The sequence below is a fragment of the Musa acuminata genome, chromosome BXJ1-4 (assembly GCF_036884655.1).
Source record: "Musa acuminata AAA Group cultivar baxijiao chromosome BXJ1-4, Cavendish_Baxijiao_AAA, whole genome shotgun sequence".
Classification (NCBI taxonomy): domain Eukaryota; kingdom Viridiplantae; phylum Streptophyta; class Magnoliopsida; order Zingiberales; family Musaceae; genus Musa; species Musa acuminata.
In genome coordinates, this window is record NC_088330.1 from 4,246,214 (window position 1) to 4,271,213 (window position 25,000).

General features: G+C 36.7%; 2 protein-coding genes across 2 annotated transcripts; both read right to left on the bottom strand.

Moving 5' to 3' along the window:
• Positions 1–2,043: 2,043 nt before the first annotated feature.
• On the bottom strand, positions 2,044–5,192 carry LOC135642487 (protein FMP32, mitochondrial-like). The gene is made up of 7 exons (XM_065158684.1): positions 4,711–5,192; positions 4,509–4,640; positions 4,369–4,428; positions 3,037–3,113; positions 2,857–2,913; positions 2,499–2,565; positions 2,044–2,423 (listed from the first exon to the last, which is right to left on the bottom strand). Exons 1-7 carry the CDS (start codon positions 4,894–4,896, stop codon positions 2,304–2,306), a joined length of 699 nt encoding a protein of 232 aa, XP_065014756.1. The 5' UTR covers positions 4,897–5,192; the 3' UTR covers positions 2,044–2,303.
• Positions 5,193–5,944: 752 nt separating this feature from the next.
• Positions 5,945–22,605, bottom strand: LOC135642492 (zinc finger CCCH domain-containing protein 19-like). The gene is made up of 10 exons (XM_065158694.1): positions 20,377–22,605; positions 20,222–20,301; positions 17,528–17,715; positions 14,631–15,564; positions 14,417–14,544; positions 10,949–11,008; positions 10,809–10,859; positions 10,644–10,714; positions 8,930–9,084; positions 5,945–8,827 (listed from the first exon to the last, which is right to left on the bottom strand). Exons 1-10 carry the CDS (start codon positions 22,428–22,430, stop codon positions 6,123–6,125), a joined length of 6,426 nt encoding a protein of 2,141 aa, XP_065014766.1. The 5' UTR covers positions 22,431–22,605; the 3' UTR covers positions 5,945–6,122.
• Between the last annotated feature and the right edge of the window lie 2,395 nt (positions 22,606–25,000).

Genomic DNA, 25,000 nt, shown 5'->3' on the forward strand with positions numbered 1-25,000 from the left:
CATCACATGGCGTCACGTAGAATGATCTCATCGCTGTTCGAGTGTCGCATCACTGACACGGCACTGATGGAAATAACACGGTTCGCACCACCGACATGTTATTATTCTCCGAAGCTTTCCTATCACTCGAAAATATGCGATTATATATTTTGAATTATTTATGTACCATCTCATATATATATGGATGCAAAAGATATAAGGTAAGATAGTATTTTTCAAATAATATTTTTTCTTTTTTAATCCCATAAATATTTTTTTTATTGGCATTTCGATTATTATCACCTCCCCTTTTATGCCCTTCTTTTCCTTGTTTATCGTTCTCGTCTATTTTTCTTTCTTTCTTCTTCTATTATTTATATTTTATAAAAAAAATAATAAATAAATTAATTTCGAGATTATAAATAAAGGTATTTATGAGATTATAAAAATTAAAGAGCATGATTTCGTAAAAATAAAAAATGTCTTTTCTTTGGCACGATACATCGAGTTTGATTCGATCTAAGCCGCTTTTCAAGTAAGACATATGATTCGAGTTCATCAAAATCAAGAAAATTGGGAACATGTCTGATGAAAATAACTTAAATTAGCATATATTTATAGAATTTATCGATTGACACTTCATCTTCGTATCCAATGAGATTAATTGGTGAGCTGGTCCTCGAGCTAGTAGTGACTCCCAAGGCGTCGTAGCATGTAGAAGATGGACCTGTAATAATTGGTAGCTTCCAAGCTCGCCCAGCTTGAGCTTCTTTGTGGCTTCAAAAGATAGATAGATAGATTGCCCATAAAATGTCATCCATCACTTGGCGGCATTAGCCGTTCCATTATTGGGTGGTCCGTTGTGCCCATAAAATTTGATTCCGACATGATATCTTGTAATCGAGTTCCCATTTTGTACATCCCAACTCGGTTGCTCAAGTGGCCCATACTATGGCACATGGGAATAAGGAACACTTGCATTAGCGATTCTTTTCCTTTATTTTTTTTTTCTGACCCAGCAAAGTAGAAAGCCTTATATTAGATTATGCAGTTCTATATAATTAGATAAAATATATTATAGATAAAAATAAATTTTGATTATGGTTATCGATCAATAAAAGAAAAAATTCAATTATGATATAATTTCTTAGGAGATGAAAGATGACACGTAGGATTTCTACGGTCGCCTATAAAATGAAAAAAATATTCAAAGGACTTAATGCGAATAATACGAATACACCAATATACAGATAAGAGAAAACGAGAATAATAGATATAATTAAGAAATTATATATCTTTCCTTTCTCCCTCCTGAAGGATAGAAAGAGAGAAAACGTTGAGTTTAATTCATCTTATAAATTGACATCATTATAGCTTTTGGATCCTACTTATAAATCAGATAAATATTTTCTTAACAAACATACATATTGTAAATTTAGATTTATTGTTATTTGATTTCAGATATTAAAATCTTTTACATAATAGTATAAATATGATTTTTATGCTTATAGTCAATCTTTTACATATATACATACATATATATATATATATATGTATATATATATGTATATATGTATATATATACATATATACATATATATATATACATATATACATATATATATACATATATACATATACATATATACATACATATATATATATATACATACATATATATATATACATACATATATATATATACATACATATATATATATATACATACATATATATATATATACATACATATATATATATATACATACATATATATATATATATACATACATATATATATATACATATATATATACATATATATATATATACATATATATATATATATATGTATATATATATATATATATATACATATATACATATTATTTAAATCATCTAATAAAATAGATACAATCATTTATTGCATGAGATTTCATATTCTTAAGTGATCCACCTGAGATTTGATAGATTTGTTAGATGAGGATTTAAACTCTTAACCTACATCACCAATAAATTAATTATTTACATACATAAGAAATTGGAGCTCACACTCAAACGCACATTTAAAAGATGCAATTTTTCCCACTACTGTATATTGAAAAGAGTATGTATTTGAGTGACATCAAATAAACTACAGACAAATGAATTAAATATTTCTTTGTGAATAAGAATTACAGATGAAGCAATCCAATATGTTTGATTTTTCATCCCCCATTTGTAAGAACACTAACAACCTTTTTTTCTACCAAATTTTACAACTATTTGATAGAAAAAACAATTTTCTTCCGGTCTCATTTGCCAGATGAAAAAAAGAAATGCCTTTACATCAAAATGCGGAGAACGGCAAGGCCAACAGCAGATATGGAAACAACAGTTCCGATGCAGTATTTTATCACCTCATATTTCGCTGCCTCCAACTGGGCCCTCAATGCATGAATTTCCTGTAGAAAAAGACCCATAACCTATCGTTAGTCTTATTAATTACACTGTCATCGACGTAACTTTCTATGTCATACCCGGTCAAGCTTGGTAGTGATGAGAGTCGTTTCAGCATTCTGCTTCGCTTGTTCATCACGGATGCGCCTACGTTGAAGAGAAGCACAAGTAGATCAATGTGAATTGAAGAAGTGGATCTCTTTTAAGTTCAAGATAAATTGACTGTTATTTCCAAAGACAAGTTCCTGAAAGCTGACTACATATTAATCAGATTGGTTCACACCAAAAAACAAACGAATAGAAAACATATTTCCATCAAATAAAAACAACGTTGAACAAAGTCTGTACCAACCGAAGTATATTCAATGTATGAATTCATTAATCAACATGCAAAACAAAAAACAATAACAGAATAGCTCCTGGAATTTTGCAACTTACCCCCTTTCAAGGTTTAGATCCAAGCGTTGGCCTGCAGTGACTTTGTCAATCTCATACCTGCCGCAGAACAGTGAAGCTTAGCCTTGTCAGTAGTTGCAAGATTAATTGTTATTTCAAAATTAAAAGGGACAACTTATCAAAAAAAAATTAAAAGGGACATGAGACAAATGCGGGTCAAACCTGAGCTCACTGTGCATTTTTTCGATGTCAGCATGAAGCTTTTCAGTTTCGCGTTGCAATGAAGAGAAATGATGCTCCTGTATCCAGATTGATATGAACTTCAGAAAACTGACTTCAAAGAATATTGCATAAGCATGGGTCATCTATTATTCACATAATAATATGCTCGGGTATTAATCAAGGACGAGAAGACTGCACCCAGAGTAAACGTTTTCAGTTTGCCTAAACAAGTTGTGTGCATGTAAAGTATCAAGCAATTTGCACAGAAAGAGACATGAAAAGGGAGATATTATGGTGTCATAACTAATCAAAACATAGTTAAGCTAGCTTGCAAAAGTCAAAATACTGTAGTATATGCCAAAAGAAAAAAAAAAGTTCAAAATCTACTAGGAAAGATCAAGTTCTTGAAAAAGTCACGATCAACATTGAAGTGTATGATAATTTAGGAGTTGCAGCAGATTGTAACACACAAAAATGTGTTACTGGGTCATTTGATAATTAATATTTCATTTTGAGTATCAACTGCATACTCAGGAGCAAAAGCTGCAAAGATATTAAAAGAACTTAAAGCAGCAACATGCAAATCTAAATAATAGATACCCTTTTGCCTTAAAGGGTCTCATTATATTTATTTTGTGATCTTCCTGTCACCAACATCTCTTATATATAAAACAAAGGGGAAGTATCTAAACGCTATCTTCTAACTAGCAATCCTCACACCCTTCTCCAAACTCTAAATTTTGATGACTATAATTTACTTTGTTGCAATTCTCCCTAAGCTAGACATAAGCCACTGACGGAGCAAAGTGTTCTTCTTACAGGTGATATGCCTAGGATCATCTTAACTTCGGATTTGACCGTGTTAAATCCTTTTTCCGTCTCCCTCATCTTAGTTACTAAAATCCAAAGGATAATAAAAAGAGTTAACTAATTTCATGAAATTATTAAAATAGACCTAGCTTTATCCTTGAATTCAACTTCAACTAAGGACTGAAAATTTAGATACCCTTTCCTGCTCCCATTAAAATATATTTACCACAAAAAAAACCAGCCTGACACCCAACTTTCAATCACAAAACAAAAATAAATATATGGCAGACGAAGTTAAAGATGATCAGCTCAAACTCATCTGTCTATTAGCCAATGCAGAATTCTATCCAATCCATGCATGTTGCTAAAGGTAGCAGTTTTTCTCCAGTAATCGAAAGAGAGAAAATGTCAACCAGATGAAATCCCTAAAACCATATTCACTTGTACGAGGGAAGAAACAACCTTTTTCAAGAACAACCAAAGGATTATTTAGAAAGCAAAATTAGGATAAGAATGCCATACTTGGGAGCTTTGTATTTCCGACTTGAACTTGGAGAGATTCGCGTCTTGAATCAACTCGCTCTACACAGATTGTTACGATCAACGTTAACAAGAACACCACTACTGCATCGACAAACAGACAGGGAGATCCAAATCCAAACCTTCTGCATCTCCGCCTTGGAGACAAAGGATTGGGCCACGCTCTCCAGGCTATGATTCAAAACCTCCGTGATGGAGGACGTGATGGCCTCCGCATGCTTTGAGGGGATGCCTTGCGCCTCCAACCCTCTGACCTACCAGAACCAAGAACACCTTGAGATCATCCAAAATGCAGACACGTCAAATCGACCGGTCTCATCTTACCAACGCCAAGGTGTCGACGAGGAAAGCCCTCTTTCCATTGGTCTTCCCGAGCTGCGAAGAAGAAATGGACCGAGCCGAGCAACCGAAAGGGGCGCCACCGCCCGTGGACGTCGACCACCCTGATCTCCTAGACAATCGAAGCGCCGCCCCTGCTCTCCTGCAAGCAATAGCTGCAGTACCGGACATCGGAACCAATTCCCGATTCCAAGGGAAGAACCAAAATCAAGAAAAAAAACGAATTTTTTTCTCTCGAAAGGAAACGCGCTTGAATTGTTGGGAAGGAAGGTGGAGTTCGCTAGGGAAGGAGAGATGAGGAAGAAGGGATCGTATGCCTTCCGACAATCCACCCTCGCTTTACCTTCGACTCTAATTTCTATTGATAGATGCAGAGAGTTGTGATGGGTTAATTATGGGAATGGTTCGGATTGCAGAGTTCGCCGCGTAGATTCTTTGGTCAACATCTTTTGGGAAAGAAGGAATGGCGGAGAAGGGGGATCGAACAATGCGACGGTCAAACTTGATCCACGGGAGACGTTGCCGTGCTGGCACTGCTCCGTGAACAATTCACCTCGTGCGCATCGTCTCGTGGTGCCACGTGTCCGGTGTCTTAAGTCGTTTTACGAAACGTGGGTCTATTCGGTTCCACGTCTGAAACCGAATGGAACTGAAATCATATAGAATTGATCTTATTTTTTGATTTTATTTTTCGATGAATTAAAGCTGTTAATTTTGAAACCATTGATTCCGAAACCGTAATTGGATCTAATTCGTAATGAATCACAACTATCGATTCCGAAACCACAGTAAGGCCTAAGGATAACATGAGAATTGTTCATTACAAGTAGGATTGTCGACTGGTGTGTGGCTGGAAATCATGAACAAGAATTCCTAAACAATTGGATTATGATTGATGTAGATCTTGCAAACTCTATATGATTGATGTGACAAATAGATGGAGCCAAACCAAATGTTGTAATGGCAAATGATGCACATTATGGAGGACAAATATATTTGCAAACCGATCAATTAACAATCCATATCAAATGTTGTAATGGTCCATCCAAGGACACAAAAAGCTGCTTCAGACAAGCTGGATCTTCCACCTACCATACACATTTTGGAGTGAACCCTGAAAGTGGTAGGTTTCCAATTCAATTCTTCAATCCTATAGGGCTCTTAGGTCGATCGGTCTTTGATCAACAAGCAAATGTTAAAGGGAATCACAAAAAGGAAATGGTCAAACAGAAGGCAGTAATGGATGGCTTCAGATGATCTTCCAACTCCATCCAAGTTTCTACATGGCATCACAAAATACAGCTTACAAGTATGCATGGTTTCCACCACTACAAACAGATGGAAAAGAAACTGAACAAAATAAAACAAAATCAGCTGTCCTTTATGCTCTTTCTTCATCATGAATGGAAATAGTTACATGATGCTCCCTTCTTGCAGTGCCCCATCTCGTGGAACCTGCATATGCCTGTCTGCCCTCTTGGAGGCAGAGATGATCCTCCACCAGCCTGCGTCCTGTTCCACAAAGGCCTCTGATTTGTATGCCCAGAGTCGTTGCCTTGTAAATTGTCACCCTGACCTGAATTCCTGTCTCCACCATGTGATGGCATTGGTTGAATACTCGAGCTCTGAGGATTTCCAGCTGACGGAACCCAGGACGGGTTCATATTTCCTTGTCCTGATCCCCAAGCAGAATTCATATTCACGGTTCCCTGCATTGGTGCTTCCAAATTCTGGTTTGCATTTGGGTATGGTGGTGCTGCCCAGCCAGGATTAGGATTTGGTTGTCCTTGTAAAAGCATTGCCCAAACAGGATTTATTGTTAAATTTCCCTGCATATGACCACCCCATCCAGAAGTTTGGTTTGTGTTCCCTGCCACTGGAGTAACCCAAGCTACATTCATATTTGTGTTTCCCTGTGCTGGTGCTACCCAACCTGGGTTCATCATTGTATTTACCTGATTCTGAGCTCCCAAACCCATGTTCAGACCTGCAATTGCTTGAGCTGGTTGTCCCCATGGCATGTTCATATTACCTTGTGCTACCATTCCCCAGCCAACATTTATGTTTCCTTGTGGCATTGGGGTCCAACTCATATTTCCAGTTCCTTGTAGAGGTCCTGAGTTTGGGCTTGGATTTTGTGAAGCCACTGGAAAACTAGTGTTTTGAACATTAGATCCAGTATCAAAACCCAACTGGTTTGGTTGTACAGGCACAGCATTTGCATTTGCAGATGTTTGTGATCTCTGAGCTGAGCTAGACTCCAAAGCATCAGATTGAACAAATAAGTTAGAAGCTGCATCACTAGGATGAGCACTCAGATTAGGCGCTCGAGATGAGACCTTCTCTGACATTAAATCAGATCCAGGATATGAAGTCGTTAAAGCTTGATGTATCTGGTTGTCCAAAAATCCAGTCAGAGGAACTGGATTCCTCTCTGAATCAGCCTTGTAAATATTGGAACTGGCTGCTGGTGTTATATTTCCCACTTCAGTCGCATGGAATTTTTCCTTAGGATCTTCAGATGAAACACTGGTGTCCAATTTAATACTAAGCCTCTCAGATTTTTTTCGAGTTTCATCAGCAGATCTACCACGTGTTCTCAGTGATTCCTTGCCATGATCATGTTGGCTTTGCAAGAGAAAAGACAGTTCGAGTTCAGAATTCTTTTTCTGAAAACTTCCAGCAGCATCTACTTCGTCCGGATGGTGGCTCAAATTTGTGGCTTGCCCCAAGAATACAGTGTCTGGTGCAGATAGCGATGCAGCAAGAGATTGTCCACCACCTGAAGTAACAGTTTGCTCAGGGACACTTTGTGAAGAAAATGAACCCAATTCCCTCAATGAATTTGATATACCTCTACTGGGTTCATTAGTTGTGAAGGACGACTGCGGTTCCTCCCTGCCCCCTGTGTTAACCCAGGCTGAAGCAATGGCTTGGACAGAAGCACTAGATGGTAAATGCTTATTTAAAGAACCTTCAGCGATCAAGCTCTTCTTGCTTGGTTGTGGAGTAGGAGGAACATTAGTTGAACCGTTTCTCCTATGATATGAGTCATTTACTGGTTCAACTTCAGAATTGCTGCTAGGTAATTGTTGGCTTGTAGAACTCCAATTAGGATGAGGATTCTCATAATATGAGTCTGACCTACTGGCAGTGTTTACTTGACTGCCTATAACCTGATAAGACAGTGCTGGAGGCTGATTGCCATTAAGTGGTGACAGTGGCCGTGGACTATTTTGTTCTTGTGCTTGCCCAGACTTGCCATTGGCTTCCTTTGGTGATACCCTGCCTCTTGAAGAGACTTCCATCTTGGGGGATGCCCAGGAAGCCTGCCGAGTAGCCCATTTCTCATTCTGACTAATGCTCAATTTTTGTGCATTTTGCTTGATATTAGACAATGCAGAAACATCACTTCCTCTCTGAACACCAACCAAGTTAGGTCCGGCACTAAATCCAGTAGGTGAAACAATCACTGACTGGGAAGTGCTGTTGTGAGGAGGTTCCCACTCCGGCAAGTCTTTCTGAAATTTACCAACCAGTGCATCAGAGAGTAATATGGAGTCTTCTTGCTTCTCAGAAGCTCTCCAAATCCTCAAATTAGGAGGGAAATATCCAGTATTACTCCATTTACGTAACTGAGTCATTGAAAATGGCCCTTGGATCTTCCCAGAAGGATCTTGGTAGTGCCAAATCTTATCAGATTCATTTGCTACTGCTGCAAGATCACCAGGTAAAGGTGCTATTTGATTTTCTTGTTGACCATCAGCTGACTGTTCAGATCTAATCATATGCTGTTTCTCATGATAGAGACTAGCATCTGAAACACTTGCAGTTACATGACTTTTTGAAGCCTCAGAACTATTTGCCTGGCGTACATCATTAGCCTGATTCAAGGAAAACTCAGTTGTATTGACATCTCTGCCAGCAGAGGAATCTGCAATAGAAGCACCATCTACCAGTGCACTTCGGTTCGAGTCCCAGGTATTTGAATTTTTCCGTGAACTACTCCGGTTATCACTTAAAGTAGAACTTCCTTTTCCAGGAGACTTTACCTCCCTTCCATTCCTAAGGAAGGAAGATCCTCTTGACCTGTCATAGTAATCTGCATGTTCAGCAATTTCAATTGTAAATTAGATCAAGCATCAACAAACTAAATAATCTGAGCATAAGGCTAAGTGATATGAACTTCCAAGTTGCCTTATACCTTGCTTTCTCAAATCTGACTCTTCTTCTTCTTCGGCAGACTCATAGTCGGGATCCATATGTGGGTCAGTATGTATTTCAGGGACCTCATTTAGCCTACGATTACACTCTTCAGGTGTGTTCAATAGCTGCAGCTTCTCTATACACTCTCTAAGCGTTAGACAAAGTTAAGGCTATAGAAACATTTATTGGCTCAGATCATTAGTGCAAGCAATCAGTTTAGATGATCTGACTATAATCAGCACAACACAGCATCGAATAAGAAAAAATTTGCAAGCATGTCAAGCTTATTCAGAAGCAGACAACACAGATAAAAATATTACACCCAGGACAACTAATGTAACATGAAAATGGCTAAGAGCTCAGATAGCAATAGAAAGTGTTGCATCTTTACCAAGTACTAAATACTCTGCTAAGAATTTTACATATCTTAAGCAATACGAAAATCAATCAAGCTTAGAGTGAAACTTGATATTCAAAATGTTCTTTGAAAGACTTATGACCAAAGGTTCATCCAGCCTCAACACTCTAGAGTTGGTGGGGAGGTATTAAGGTAAAAAAGAATATGGATTTCCGGAAAGAAAAACCCTAGTCAACAATTATAAAGATCTAACTTGTTAACCGCAATTCAAAATTATGAAATGGGAGCAAAAACCTCCTCCAAAATTCCAAGACTTGAGGACTACACTGTAGCAAGGGAAAATTACATGCTAAGCTAAAGGAAGGAGTTTTCATGTTAAAGTTGCTAATACTCCAATGATATACAGAATACAAGTAGAACAGTTAACTACAATGATATGTTTGATTAAACTTTCATGTCCAACCTGCCATGGCATAGCATGTTTTACCCAGGTAACAGAAACCAGAAGTAAACTATTCAATCAACCATCATCTTGCACATAATAACGCTGGTTTTTTTATATTTTTTAAATGTCTTTGTATATTGATTAGAGAAGAACAGGAAGAAGAATCTTAGACATCACTTGCAATATATAAGTTGCACAACCACAGAACAACATGATAACTCTTATGTGCTAGAAACAACAACAATGTGTGATTCATATAAAACTTTGAAAAGCCACATAATAGAATTGTTGCCCATGAAGAAAGTAAAAAATACCATCCATTATAATAAAACCAACTATGCTTCTTCGTTTCACCTAGACAACTTATGATAATCAAGACATTCAACATATTTTGCAGAGACTGGGCAGTTGAAAAATCTTGAGACTGTTCAATCCACAAAAATGTTCCCAGTCAAACATTCATATAATATGAGCAAATAGTATGGTCCTCTAGGCACAAGAATGGCAGCTGCTGATAAATACCATAAGTTAAAAATGAGAGAATTCTGGGATTTCTTTATGTAAACCCAAAAAGACAGGGCAGATATTGCAAGCATGTTTGTGCAAACAGGAACACAAGTACACAACCAAATGCACAAGACGACAGTCACACTTCCCTACAAGTCAAACACACAAGCATCCTTGCACAATTGCTGAAGCACAAGAGATTGTTTATAAACACCACCACAAAATGATAATCAACTCGTGGAGCCTCTCAAGGCACTCACAAAAACAAGGAACTTACTAAAAATTAGCTAAGTGAAAAGAACTTTAATAATTTAATTGTTTCAAAAAACACTAAACGTTATGATAAGCAGCAGGACTTAATAGAATCAGTATTGATAGAAAGAGTGTGTAACTAAAGGATATTCTTTTCTACGACCTTTTTCACTCGCACGATCACGAAGATGACCAAGTCTTAACTTCTCACTTTCTAGCCACTGTCAAAGAAAAACATATTAATATTATACCAGGAATAAAGGCTATTTATACCTTCTCTATCAAAATAAAAGTATTTAGCAGAAAGATACTGACATCATTTACTCTAACAGGTTGGAGAGATCTAGCCTTCTCCTGAACATCACCCTATAAATAATAACAAAAACCTTTTCAGATATTCTGTTTGACATATAGATCAAGATAAAGTAAATAAAGATAAGCAGACAGAGGCATACCACTGTTAGTCGACCAATAAATCCACATTTAATACTTTGTCTCAACCGTTTGCATTCCTCCTACATGAAGAACACGATCTTGTCAAGTGTATTGACCAAACAACTTGTCAGCCAAACAGACTAAAATATAAAATAATTTTCAACTCTATAGCAGCATAAAATAGACAAATACAACCATTTAAAGCTTTAAAGATTTATGCAGAGGAGCTACTGGAAGTAACTTTGTCATATAAACTAAAGAGAATTACAACGAAAGAGCAAGTCCGATCTTGCCTCACAGAAAAATCATCTAATACTTCATTTAGTTAGCCTCAACTCTCAATCATGTCTCTAGAAACCTGTCAGATTGGCTTATCCTGTTATGTAATGCTATGTCCTCCATTGTTTAAAGTCAAAAACTGTTGGTGGTCCTCACCCCTCCCCACCCCCAAACAAAATATACACATGCATCCCAACACCAAAAATATAATGGAGAGGATCTCTAAGGGCACTAATCTGAGGAAAAAAAATTCTACTAATTTAATTAATATACCCACTTGACCAGTTGACAGATAACCTTGAAGAACCTTGAAGTTTGTAATCATCTCCACAAGTAGCCAAAATCCCAACATCATTCAAGAGTCTTTTTCAAGTAGTTTGCATCTGTAGAATTTGATCACCCATGATAGTCAGTCTAGATTTCTGCAGGACTGCCTAAACACCAGTTCAATATCAAATGTTGGGGTAAAAGCATGCATAACTAGGGGCTTCTGTCTTTGAGAGAGGCAAAGTCCTCAAGACACCAAACTAAGAGCTAAAAGTTAGTTTATTACTGAATATTTTAGAAAATATAACAGATGTTTTTGACATCTTATGAAGGCTCACAAGGCCCTACACTCCGACCACAACAAACTATTAAATAGGACCAAGTTACCTTTGTAATTAAATTTTGCCACTTCAATTAAGCCCTGACCAAATACCCCCCTTCGTATTTTGCCTATAGACCCTGTACTTGTGCAACTTTAGGAGTGCTAACTCCTTTCTAATATGTGACAAAAGCTGGCAACTCCTATCACCTCACAAAAAAGGAACTCTGCACCCCATTTTATTGGTACAACAATCTTTAACATGGACCAAGGGTCTAAGTCTAGGAAGGATGCTTTAATTGGGCTAGGCCAAAGGGCAGGTCTAGCTTGCATAAGGTATATGTCTCATTAGATTGGCTGATCCCAATCAAAATAAAATCAAGATCGCAGCAGTTTGATACCAGTCTCCCTGAATTATTTTATAATCATCAAGATTGGACAAAATTAATTGATCCCATAATGGTCTCAACTGAGTACCAGAACATTTGAAGTTGTCGGTTTAGTTCCTAACTAATCATGTCATTTCTAACTTCTAACCACTAAATTGTCTGATTTTCAGCTGTTATCCTTTATTGTCACAAAATTTCCAAGTAATCTCCAATCAATACCACTCATTTCTGGCATCCAAGCTCCTTGCATCACTTGGCTTTTCTTTCCAGTTGTCCAGTGATAATGTCTATTTTCTTTAATCATGCTCTTGGGAAGCCACTTGTCTTCAACTGGAAAACCAAGGAGCCTGAATAAGAAGATGGCAAACCAAGATATTTACAAAATGAAGAGGAGCCATCATCAAGCATTAGGTGCTGCAACACCAAAAAGCTTAATTATCATTGTTCAAGACAATTGATCAACTGGTAGCAAAAGCTTGCAACAAAATAGAAGCATCAATATGGCACAATCACAGATTGATCAAGCCATGCATGTAAAACCTACATACGCATATGTTGACCTGTTCCTAATTGAGGATTGCAAATTTCAACTCCTTGGCCTATCAAAGTCAGAGAGCATCGCATACCCAGCAATTCATGGCTTAATCAAGTAGTTCAAGGTTGTGCATAGATTTTCATCGTAGGATTATGAAGCTTAAACTGCTGATCAAGATGGTGGACAAGCATCTCATGCACAGACTTGGTGCAACAAAAGCATCTGATGCAACCTAAAGGTTTAGATTAGTATCCTAGTAGTCTAAGTTATGATCACTTCAAGCCTTCAGTTTTTAGGTTTAATTTGCTTGCAATTTAAGTCTCTCATTTGTCAAATTTAGTTAATTTCAGTTTTTTCGGTTCTAGATTATTTTCCTCCAAATTACTTTCATTTTGGTTAATAGTCATCTATTCTAGGTGTCTTAACAATTTAGATATGTATAAGGTATAGTGCTAAGATGATACAGGATCTGACTGATTTTATCTTTTTTTTAAGAGTCCAAATCATAGGACTCTTTAGGCCCATATAAGAAATAATAGATGAATCAATCAATTGTGTTGCATTGAGTTATGAAAGATATGAGTTTTTCTTTTGCCACTCCATTAGTATTCCTTGTCCCGATCCCTTTTCTCCTCACCATTTCCTACTCTTTCTGCTCCCTTTCTCTTTCTTCCTCTGTTACTACCTACTATTGCAACCTTTTCTAATCAAAGTTCCTGAGGCTAAAAAATTTCAACACTTGCAGATCAATCATCACCAAAGACAGCACTATTTCCTCTACAACAACAGACTATTTTTTGTTGGAACTAGATCTAGTCTACATCAGAGGTATCTTGCTCCAACAATATATCTAAATCAACTTTAGATATTGTTTATCTGCAACCAAACATGCTGGAAGAACCATGAAACAGTTTACTTGCTGTCCATAACTTTATAATGGATTTCTACAAATCTGCCCTCTGCTGCATCAAGGCTCCTTTGGACCTGCATGTTCAAACGATGCCTGCCAGATCACTTGGTATGATCAGCATTCAGATGTCCAATAACTATAATTCATAAGATAAAGTTTGTGATAATCTATATAGTGAAAAATAAGATTGGTAGGCAGATGTGCACACAAGAGAATTTAGTAAATATTTAATCAAAAGGTCTAAAGTAAGAAAATAACCATGGAGATGAACAAGGTATAAAGGCAACACATCTTTTATGTTATGGAAAGAAAAGCAAAAGAGAAAACCTCTTATGCAAAAGACTATGAGGCCAAAACAACACAAGTGGGAAAAAACATGTAAGCTCTAATAAAAAAAAAGGTGAGCTCCTGATATGAGATGAGATCATGGTAATAACCTCAAGATAATGAGTAATCTTAGTACATATCTGTCAGTAGAATGTAAACTATTATGGAAGATCAAAATAGGCAAGAGTCCATTTATTCCTTATGTTAAATATGTGCATTCAAATATAAACTGAAATAAGATAAGCAGTTGAGCACCAGCTTGCATGTTTGTGGATGTGCACATAAGAGAATTTAGTAATTTTTTATTCAAAAGGTCTATAGCAAGAGAAAACATATGAAAACTCACACATGTTTTACAAAGGTATGAAAAGAAGAGAAAATGAAGATCCTTAATTAAAAAAATTAAAACCATAACAGCAAACGAGCAGGAAGAAAATGTCAGTTAAAAACAAAAAGGTTCACCTCCGTGAACTCCTGATTTGAGATTGAATCAATGGTAATAACCTCCTTCTTGTTTAAATTTATAGTCTCAAGAGTCACATCAGTAGTCTTCTTACCGCTTTTGTAACTTTCTGCTGCTTTGCCTGTACCTGTATAGAAAATGAAGGCAGCACACAAATATTACTAGTGCAAACACCATAAAATATGAGATGTTTAAATAGCAAGTAAAGCTTACCAACAACTTGGACTAAACGATACATATCTTGCCGTTGACCAACACCAGAAATTCTTATTCTTACAAATGAGCCAATAACTATCTCATCAAATGAAATATCATCAAGCAATTCCTCCATTAAGTTGCGACGCAGATACATTAAGCTAATGTTATGAGTATCTATTGCTGCATAATCATCAAGATTTGTCAATAATTCCTTCTCCACTTTTTTCCGTGTTTTTCGTCTCTTATCAGGAGCTAGCTTCATGGATGCATCACTATTTCCTTTAGTATCTGTTTGATCTGGATCTGGATCTGGATCTGGATCAGGATCTACTACCCCTCCTTGCTTGTCCTCAGTATCCAGTGGTGAAACTTCTTTTATAAGAAAATGTGATTCAAGAAGTTTTAGCATTTCAAAATGCCCCACGCATGGCTTTCCAAAAAGGTTTTTAAGCCTTGAATCACAAATAATCTGACTTTTTTTACGAGGATCACGAAGGTTATTTCTTTTTATGTAATCAAGTAAAAGACCTTGAACATCAAACTGGGATAGGACAGATCTATCACCATTTTTCATATGTGCCACAAACTCTAAAAGTTCATCTGATGCCCAACTGATATCCCTGCAGACAGATTGCCTGGGAGTTTCTACTTCTTTTACCAAGACTTCCTCATTGATGGTGTTTCTAGATTTTTTTCTTACCTTCCTCCTAGAAGAAATGCTTTCTTCTTTGTGCTCCGAGGAGCTGTCTGAACTTGCTATTTGTTCTTCTTTAACATGATGCAAATCATCAGAAGATTCCTCGTTGCCAATGGCCACATCAGATCTCTTCATTGGGTTTTTGGCCCTTGTCAACTCTTCTAATGACAATGACAATTTTGCTTTCAGATCTAACCAGTAGTCCTTGAACAAATATTCAAAACTACTTTTATCATCAAAATCTACTCCGACCTGCATATACAAAAAATATCACAATATTACAATAGTGGAGATGACGTGGATAGAATATTACATAGTAACCACAAACTAAATCAAAGGGAGAAACATTGTGTTAATTATTTGAAGACAGAACCACTTTGGTATTCCCAAAAAACATACTGGGCTTTTATCATTTCTGAAAACACTATAGCAACATGGAAATAAACATCATGATGGCACATAAAAACAGATGCATAAGTGCCCCGCATAAAACTAAACTGAATGAAGCCAGAGGTTTCAGCTTATATTCAAATCAAGTCCAAGGTTGCTTTTTTCGGAGTCATGGTTGATGGTTCCACAGTGCAACAATCTAAGACTTGTCTCTAATTTGTATTAAATTAGAGTAAAATTGATGTTTAGGTCTTATTTCTAGTATTTAATATGTCAAGAAAGTAATTAAATCTTTATAATTCAACTTTTGGAAGATTTGGTCATCTCTTTAAGTAGAATATTATAAAATTAGAAATGCTCCAAATAGAAGAGCGAATGATTTGTTACATACTTGCCATGTAAAACTTTCAAATAGCATATTTACCACTATATTCTCTGAAATACATATTGGTCACTAAAACAGATATTTGGTCATAGCCATGGCCAATTTGTCAACTGTCTTTTAATATGGTGAAATTCTTTTTAAGATTCTTTTACGGCATTTTGGCTTCACATTTCTCTTTTATATTATAAAGTAAGATATTATTTTTTATCATCTTGAAATACTTGATCCAAAAATTTATTTATATTGATTATAATCCAATATGATTTAGGTCATTAGTTAACATTAATGACAAATATCACAAGAATATACCTTCTATATTTTATTTGATGGAATATATAACCAAAATATATTTAAAAAACTGAAAGACAGAGACATCTTAATCCATATATATTCATCTATGAATCTTAGTTTGACTTAATTACAAGGCTAATGAACTCCCACTCATGGGACAGGACAAAATTATATGTAATAGAATGAAAAATTTTGATGGCGGGTGGCCTTTAGATGCATTTATTTTTACTTTTACAAAGATTTGCCATATCCAATTTATTTTGATAGTACTGTTTCTTCTCAACATCAACCCTACCAATGTTGTCAAATCCAAAGGAAGACTGCATCTGCATCATCCCACCATAAATGGTTGAAGATGATGCATAATGAAAACTTGGTTAATATATTCCAGTGTCAAAAGAGCCAACAAGACATGACATATCAAATTATGAAGAAACATTATCGGCTCTCCAATCAAGAAACTATTACAATGAACCACGGATTCCTCTAATATGTCAGAATGAAATTGAAAAGGCAATTCATATGCTTACCACAGAACTCTGTTAATTGACATTATCTTTTTGTCAGCAGACTAAAAAAAGAACTAAAAAAGACTTTTACGATGTACACAACCATTTTGATAACATATCAAACTGGTATGTTACCAAGATACCGAGAAGTATTTTAACCTGTACTGCTTCATAAGATGAATAAATTATAAAAATTATATGGTATACTCAGTTGCTTGGTCCATTATCGGTACTTGATTGGACCAATAGATACTCATACTAGGCAGTACATACCAATCCAACAGGTATTTTAAAAAATGTGGCCAACGACATTAAAATGTATAAGGAGAATGCATATCCATGAGATGGGTTCTATCAAAAGAACACAAAAAGTTTCTAATTAATATGTGGACTAGACATGGCACCAATTAAATACAACAGAAATACTTTTTTCATTAATATGTTAGAATCATGTGATTAAAAATTAAAAGTTAGAAGGAAGATAGAAAGGCCAAATTTAATACATAGATCCAGAGAAACAATATAAATTATAAACCATTATAATTCAGCAACATTTACATCTTCACACAAGCAAATTTCTTGCAATTTTTTGTTATAATTTAATTGCGAACAATAAACAAAATTAGAAAATCAAACAAACCATTTCCTGATTCCCATGAGCATTTGTCTCTATTAGCATCACAGTGCTCATGCAAGTTTCGCAGAAACCTTTGTTTCCTCTAACACAAAAAAATCCAGCTTCTTTGATGCACCCTCTACACAAAGAGTGAGTACAAGTAAAGCACATATAGAGGGCAGACCTTTCACAGCTGCTACATATATGCCAACCTAATTGCAAAAAAACAAATATGTTAGGGACACTGAATAGGAAATGAAGAACCATGGTTCTTTCTAACTTCTTGAACAAGATGCTGAACACGAAAATAATTTGTTTTTGGCTCAAAAGGAGAAAAAAGAAAGGCAGTTAGAAGAGAGAGAACAAGCCAATTCTAAAATGTGACAGTACTTGAATATATGATGCTCTCCTGCTGGACCTGGCAATTCAATTTATCTATCTGCAATTTTTCTTATCCAGTTGAAATCCAAGATGCAAAAGCCTAACACTTCCTAGCAAGGCCTAGTACACACTAGCAACCATCCTAAAACACTTTAATACCTGTTCTTCATATTTTTCTACACATTTCCTTCCATGATATAGTTGCAATTGTCAAACTTAACAACCAGCTGTTAACTCGACCAAGGAATCACATACCCAGTATGTATGGACCAATCCCTACGGGTCTAACCAAAAATGGTACCAAGCTATATAGGTCGGTACCCATCATTACTATTTAAAAATTTTTTTTTTTGGGCAATACCAAGCGATACAGGCCAGTGTATCATCAGACTCATAACAGTCTGACCGATTACCAAAATGGTACCAAACCAAGATTTAAATCCTTGAATTCAACCAAACAATCAAAATCATAAACTACCATGTTGACAACTTTGAATTTCAACTCAACTAGAACCAAGTACAATGCTTTAGCTAAACAATCACGTGGGTTAATAAGAAGAGAAATTTATTAAACAATAGTGTGAATAACTCCTCCGGAATTATAAGAAGAGAATCTAAATCTGCCATTAAATAGCCAAGAGGAATATTCATAATCACAAACTTTTCAACCAATTAGTTGTCTTTTCATAGTTGTCACTCTTACTAACAAAACAAATTAGTTTATTGCCTTTTTTTGCTCACACAAGATGTATGGTTCAGTTGGCTTCATCTTGTTGCAACAGTAGTATACCATTTTGTGTACAGGTGGCCTCATCTAAATACAAGATGTTCTATTATTAAAACCCAAAAAAGTTCAGGCAATTTTTTTGGAACAAAATCTAAAACAAAATTTGTTAACCTTCATTTATGAAGCACAGAGACTTCAAATGCTCATTGTACTCGTGTTATGTTGATGCCCAACACTAACACTTTCTGGACATTTCTCAAGATGTGATGGGTAGCTGAAAGCTATTGTAAATACTATTCTCAAGACACGATGGGTGGCTGAAAACTAATTAGGGCTCTAATACCACCTACACTTGTTTATGTTAATGTACTAATATACATGCCATCAATTTGAGGCTTCATATGTACTTTGGGCTATTGACTTATTCCTTGTGTCACTTATTTGTGTTTGAAATACTGTTTTAAATTAAATATATGCTACTTACATGATTGGATTATATGCTCCCACAAAACTTCACATATGATGATAATAGATTGTTTATATAATACGTTATAAAATATAATATAAAATATACATGTATTAATTGTTATCTTCATGTCATGTTGTGTCCTACTATTTATTAGATTTGATGTCTCTGTTTATTAATATCATGTTATTTCATAACCATGATTGATACACCTCTGTTATTGCCCATAAATCTAAATTTCATTGAGCTCTATCATCAACATGAGACCTTTTTCATACTTTTCTCTCATAATGTGCCAATTGAAGAAACGAAACAATCACACCTTTTGTCTAGTGAGGGCTGCTAAACAAGATCACTTGATCACAATCAATGGTTCTTAAATATACCAAAAGTAAGAACAAAAAACATGGAGTTCATGTGTGTAATGTATCAAACTTACCAACCATGAAAACAAAATCAATAAGGAGGTGAAGATCTTAATGAAAATACTCTCCCTGTACAATAACATAAGTTAAACAATTCAAATTCAATCAGCATAAATATATAAAATTTAGCCAACACTATGGTCCTATACATGACAGTTCTGCCAATCAGGGTCGAGGAAGGGTGATATAAAAAGTCATACCCCCTACAATTAAGGAGGTTAGCTCTCACTCAAACCAAATATAATTTGTCGACCTACTACAGCAGAAGTTTGCCTAATAAGTTCTAAAATTGCATACTACATGAGATGCACCAAACAGCCTAACAACAAATCTGTAACATACAAGAAAGGTGGATTATGCAATGTAAGGGATGCACCAAGTATCCCTTTTATTAATCTTGTACTTCTAATGAGAATGAGTGTACAATGTTAGGGATGCAGCATGTGCCCTCTTCATAATTGCAGCTAAATTTATATTTATCATAATAATGCAATCAAAGCTATTCAATCGTTTATTCATTTGTGGAACCATGATTTGTTACAGATTTTTAATAGTTTAGTTCTATAACAAACAACGAATACATAAGTTTGCAGACAGTTACGAACAACATGACATATTCCAATTCCATGACCAATTTAAATATCCTAGCTACGAAACATTAGCAAAAATTCGAGGAGACAAGCCAGAAGAAAGAGTAGAAGGAACAGTGAAGAACATACCACAGGTCCACCGACCCTTTGAACGGAAAAAGGCCTCGTCTCGATTGACACATGAAGGATGGTATACCTTCGGACAACCCCTAGAAACAAAATAAAGGAGAAGTTCATACAAAAGAAGCCCAGGCACAATGAAAAGCCAGATGAAGCATACTAACCTTCGATCACAAACCACAAGATCACCTCCATCAAAGCATATAAAGCACACTTCCTCTTCCTCTTTCCTCTTCAAGGGAGTCCTCACAACCTGAGACTTAGTCGGTCGCCCCCTTTTCCGCCGCCCTCCACCTGCCCGCACAACGACCAGTGTGTCATCTGTCTCTGCATCCATCTGTGCTGCCTCATCATCCATGGCATCAGTTTTACCATAAGACGTGGAAGCTGCATCAGGCTCAATTGCGGCAATGTTCTCATCTCCTCTATCAGAGACAGAGGGAAACTCATCAAGAGAGCCCCGAAGCATTTTAGTTCCCATCTCAGCATTCACCATCTGCTCATATAGGGGAAGTGGCACATTGTCCAGTGTGTCTGCACAAGCCAATGCCACCTCTTTCACAGCATCATCATCACATGTGGTAGCAACAGCAACAGGCTCACAGGATGCTATTTTCTCAAGTCCTCCACCAGAGCCAAAGGGCAACATAGCAGAGGGGCTCTTAGGCATTGAAACATCCACCTCCTCACACACATCCGCCTGCTTGCATGTGACATTTGGCAGACCATCAACATCTATCTGTGGCACTTCCTCCTCCACAGTAGCAGTATCATCTGCATTGTTGGCAGAGGTGTCGATATCAAAGGCACCAAATTTCAGGAGACCACCATTCAAACCAGAGGAGGATACAGCTGGTGAGCCCTGAGGCATCAAAACCTCTCCCTGAACACCATCCTTCCCTTGATGACATTGGGGAACTGGAGCACTATCTACATACATCTTTGGTGCTGCCTCTCCCACAGCATCGTCATCACCTGCATTGGTATCCGTGGCATCACTCTCAAAGGCAGCAAATTTCAGGAGAGAGCCACCAGAACCAGAGGGAGATACAGCAGGCGAGCCTTGAGGCATCAAAACCTCTTTCTGGACAAAGTCCTTCCCTTGATTGCATTGAGAAATTGGCACACTGTCAACATCCATCTTTGACATTGCCTCTCTCACAGAATCTTTTCCACCAGCACTGGAGGTGGTTGCGTCAGACTCAAAGGCAGCAAATTTCAGGAGACCACTGTCAGAACGAGAGGATGACACAACAGGCAAGCCTTGAGGCATCAAAATCCCTCGATGCCACTGGGGAATCGGCACGCTATCAACATCCATCTTTGACAGTGCCTCCTTCACAGAATCTTCCTCACTTGCATCAGTGGCGTCAGTCTCAAAGGCAGCAAATTTCAGGAGACCACCATCAGAACCAGAGGGTGGTACAGCAGGCAAGTCTCGAGGCATCAGCACTTGTTCCTGAACAAAGTCCTTCCTTTGATGCCACTGGGGAATTGGCACGCTGTCGACATCCATCTTTGACATTGCCTCTTTCACAGAATCTTCCTCACATGCAACGGTGGCGGTGGTAAGAATCTCAGAGGCAGCAGGTTTCAGAAGACTACCATCAAAAGCAGAGGAGGCCACATCAGGCAAGCCTTGAGGCATCGATACTTGTTCCTGCACACCGTCCTCTCGCTGCGACTGGGGAATTGGCGTCTTTTCAACCTCTTCCAGATCCATCCGCAGTGGCTCTTTCAAGAGGTCATCATCACCAGCAGCGATGTCGCTTGCGTCAGGCTCAAAAGCCTTAACTTTCTCAAAACCGCCATCAGAAAGGGAAGGGGACGCTGCAAGGGAACCCCGAGGCATCGAAACCTCTGCCTCGCGGTGATCGACCGCCTGCTCGCACTGCGTAATTTGCGCGTCATCGGCTTCCTCCAAACTCTCCCTTGCTGCCTCCCCGCCGACAGCATCACCATCACCAGCGGGGGCGGCATTGCCGACAGCCTCCAAGGCCACAAGTTTCGGGACAGCTAGGTCAGAGCCGGAAGGGGGCGAGGATGACAAGGATCCAGACTCCGCCTGGTGGCATCGAGGAGAGCCGGGCTCGCCGGCCACCGGCAGCTGCGGCGACGACGGCGGCGGGTTATCGTCGCCTGGTGGACTTGGGGGATAGGGCTCAGCGACGGCCGATGAATCCTCTCCTCCTCCTCCTCCTCCTCCTGGTTCTTCCATGGATCGTTTCAAGCCAGGGATCTTGGTGATTCCCAGCTAGGGTTTCGGAAAACCCTAATTATCGTCGTTTCCACCCGCTCGAGCAAAGCAAGAAGGGGGCGTTCGGGCTCTCGATTTCCACTCGCTACAATTGCTGATGGAGATTTTTCCTTCTTATTCCTTCTTTCCTAATGGAGACAAAGAGCTGTGATGGGATTTCATTCCGTCGCGAGGGTAAATAATCGTGAGCATCTCGGATCGGCTTCCACGACGACTGAAATGGACGGCCGAGATGGAAAGTGGAAGAGAGATGGACGGTTCCTGGGACGAGAGTTGTGAATAGAAAAGCTGTCTTCACAGTCCGTATACGTCGGACGCCTTTCCACACGTTTCCTGTGCAAGCCATCCTTAGTTTAATATCATGATTTGATGGCTATTTATCACATAACCCCACTTTATTAATATTTCCTTTTATTTTCTCAGTCTTCGCCTCTTTACTGCCTAATCCAACTTTTTCTTTAATTCTATTCCTATATAATATGCATTAGTTTAGAAAAATATATATATATGAGGGATGTATTCCACAAATTTTTATGATAATATTATCTTAGTGACTTGTGTGTTGAAGATTTGAGCTGACCCCACCCATATTTTAATTTAATTATAAGTATGATTAGTAATATTCTTCAAAAAAAAAAAGTATCAATATTAAGTAGTAGGTTATGGTGCAATTAATTTCCCTTTGTATTATTACATTAATCGTAAATATCATTGGTGACGAAGAAGAAGAAGAATACATCGATAACTTTATTACTTATTATACGGCGATGATATGTATTGATGATGAACCTCGATTAATCGATCGAAACTTGTTATCTACATATTAGCAAATTGATAAAGTAAATCTAAATGTTACATGTAGGATCATGGTATGCAATTTCGGTACCGGACAATATGTACCGATCCGACGACATACTGGTATGCATATTATGTTATAGTTCTACAATAATACCATGTAGCAGCGCTATAGTAGTTACATTGTAGTAGTTCTAAAGTGCTATAGTAATCACTTGGTAAGCCCCGATGGATCGTTCGGTATATCAGTATCGAGCAAACCTCAAAACATCGATATAATACGATATTATATACATCGAATCGGATAATATGTTGATTTGACAAACCTTATAGACCTAATTTAGTTATCTAAGCTTATTTTGTTATTGTGATTAGATAGAAGTTAGTACCACACGATATATTATTGGGAATCTCACTAGAAGAAGCATTTAACTCCTTTGAGACTTGTAACATTTGCATTCCAATAAATTGTCCATAAATTCAGCGGTTGAGAGTCACACGCGATTCACCAAATTTATCAACTCATTAATGTAACCCATCTTCCCTGTGATGGATGAAACATCTGTAAAAAATGAGAGTAGTGAGATATGTTCGTGAGCACTTATTTTCTCTCCCATCATCTCTTAAATTGATTATCCAGGGGGAAGGTTATCAGTGGGAAGATCATTTGATTTGATTTGATTTTTTTTTTGTTTTGTTTTTAGTTCTTAAAGGCTCATGTGAAAACTATTTATGAGGATTAGACTCAGGGTGTATTTGAGAATATATTTAAAATATATATTAATAATTTATAATGTATATTTTAAATATAAATTATTGTGTGATATTTTTAAAAATCATACTTAATATAAATGTTGGATTTAAAAACACTTAAATATTGATGACATCTCAACATAGTATTAGCATTTCAACATTTATAAGATGCTAATGTATTTTTTTAATTTTAAATAAATCCCAAGGATTAGAATGTTTGGAAATATATTTGAAATGTAGATTAAATGAAATGTAAAATTTTCAAAATGATAGTAAATTTAGGTTGAAATTTATTATAATGAACTTTGATTTCACCAAAAATATAGAGCAATTTAAAATTCATGAAATATACAACTCATGGTATAATAACAAACAAAGCTTTTGAATAAAGTTGACATATTTTTTTTTATGAAGGGCTCTCTGAAATTTAATCCAAAATAATTTAGTTAAAACTATTTTGTTACGGATAAATTTAATCTGTATTTTTTCGATGAATTTTTATCAATTTTGATATTTTTTTACTTAAATTAAGGGTTAAATATGGATGAAAATGTACATTCCATGATGGAAATATCTAAATAAGGTGAATATAATCATTACTTATTACTAATAGTTTACTATGGCTTTTATTTTTAATGTTATGCTTAAAAACACTAAATAAATTAATGTCATTGGACATGTGAATATTATCGCATTGTGATGATTCATTGCATCATATTTAGCTTTTGATTATAATTAAGTAATCCTATGGTTTCTACGTTATACAATTTTCACATGGTTTTTCTACGTTAGAATCGATTTTGTAGAATAATTACTTTTATATTTTTATGAAGATAATAATATTAGTTATTTTCTTAATATATAAAACATAATAATATTATACATACATTATTAGAACGTTGGGCCATTTGCACACCTTTAACACGTTGTGTCATCTATACATACGATAACAATACATACATAAATGATTGGGGTGGGGCGGC

What these genes read in the sequence shown, in the direction of transcription:
- LOC135642487 (XM_065158684.1), bottom strand. Translation starts at nt 4,896, where the DNA reads ATGTCCGGTACTGCAGCTATTGCTTGCAGGAGAGCAGGGGCGGCGCTT. An exon ending in AAAATGCACAGTGAGCTCAG is followed by an intron (nt 2,914 to 3,036) that starts GTTTGACCCGCA and finishes GTTCTGCGGCAG; the next exon opens with GTATGAGATTGACAAAGTCA. An exon ending in TCACTACCAAGCTTGACCGG is followed by an intron (nt 2,424 to 2,498) that starts GTATGACATAGA and finishes CTTTTTCTACAG; the next exon opens with GAAATTCATGCATTGAGGGC.
- LOC135642492 (XM_065158694.1), bottom strand. Translation starts at nt 22,430, where the DNA reads ATGGAAGAACCAGGAGGAGGAGGAGGAGGAGGAGAGGATTCATCGGCC. An exon ending in CTCATGGGAATCAGGAAATG is followed by an intron (nt 15,565 to 17,527) that starts GTTTGTTTGATT and finishes TTGTATATGCAG; the next exon opens with GTCGGAGTAGATTTTGATGA. An exon ending in CAAATCAGGAGTTCACGGAG is followed by an intron (nt 11,009 to 14,416) that starts GTGAACCTTTTT and finishes TTCTTCATGTAG; the next exon opens with GAGGAATGCAAACGGTTGAG.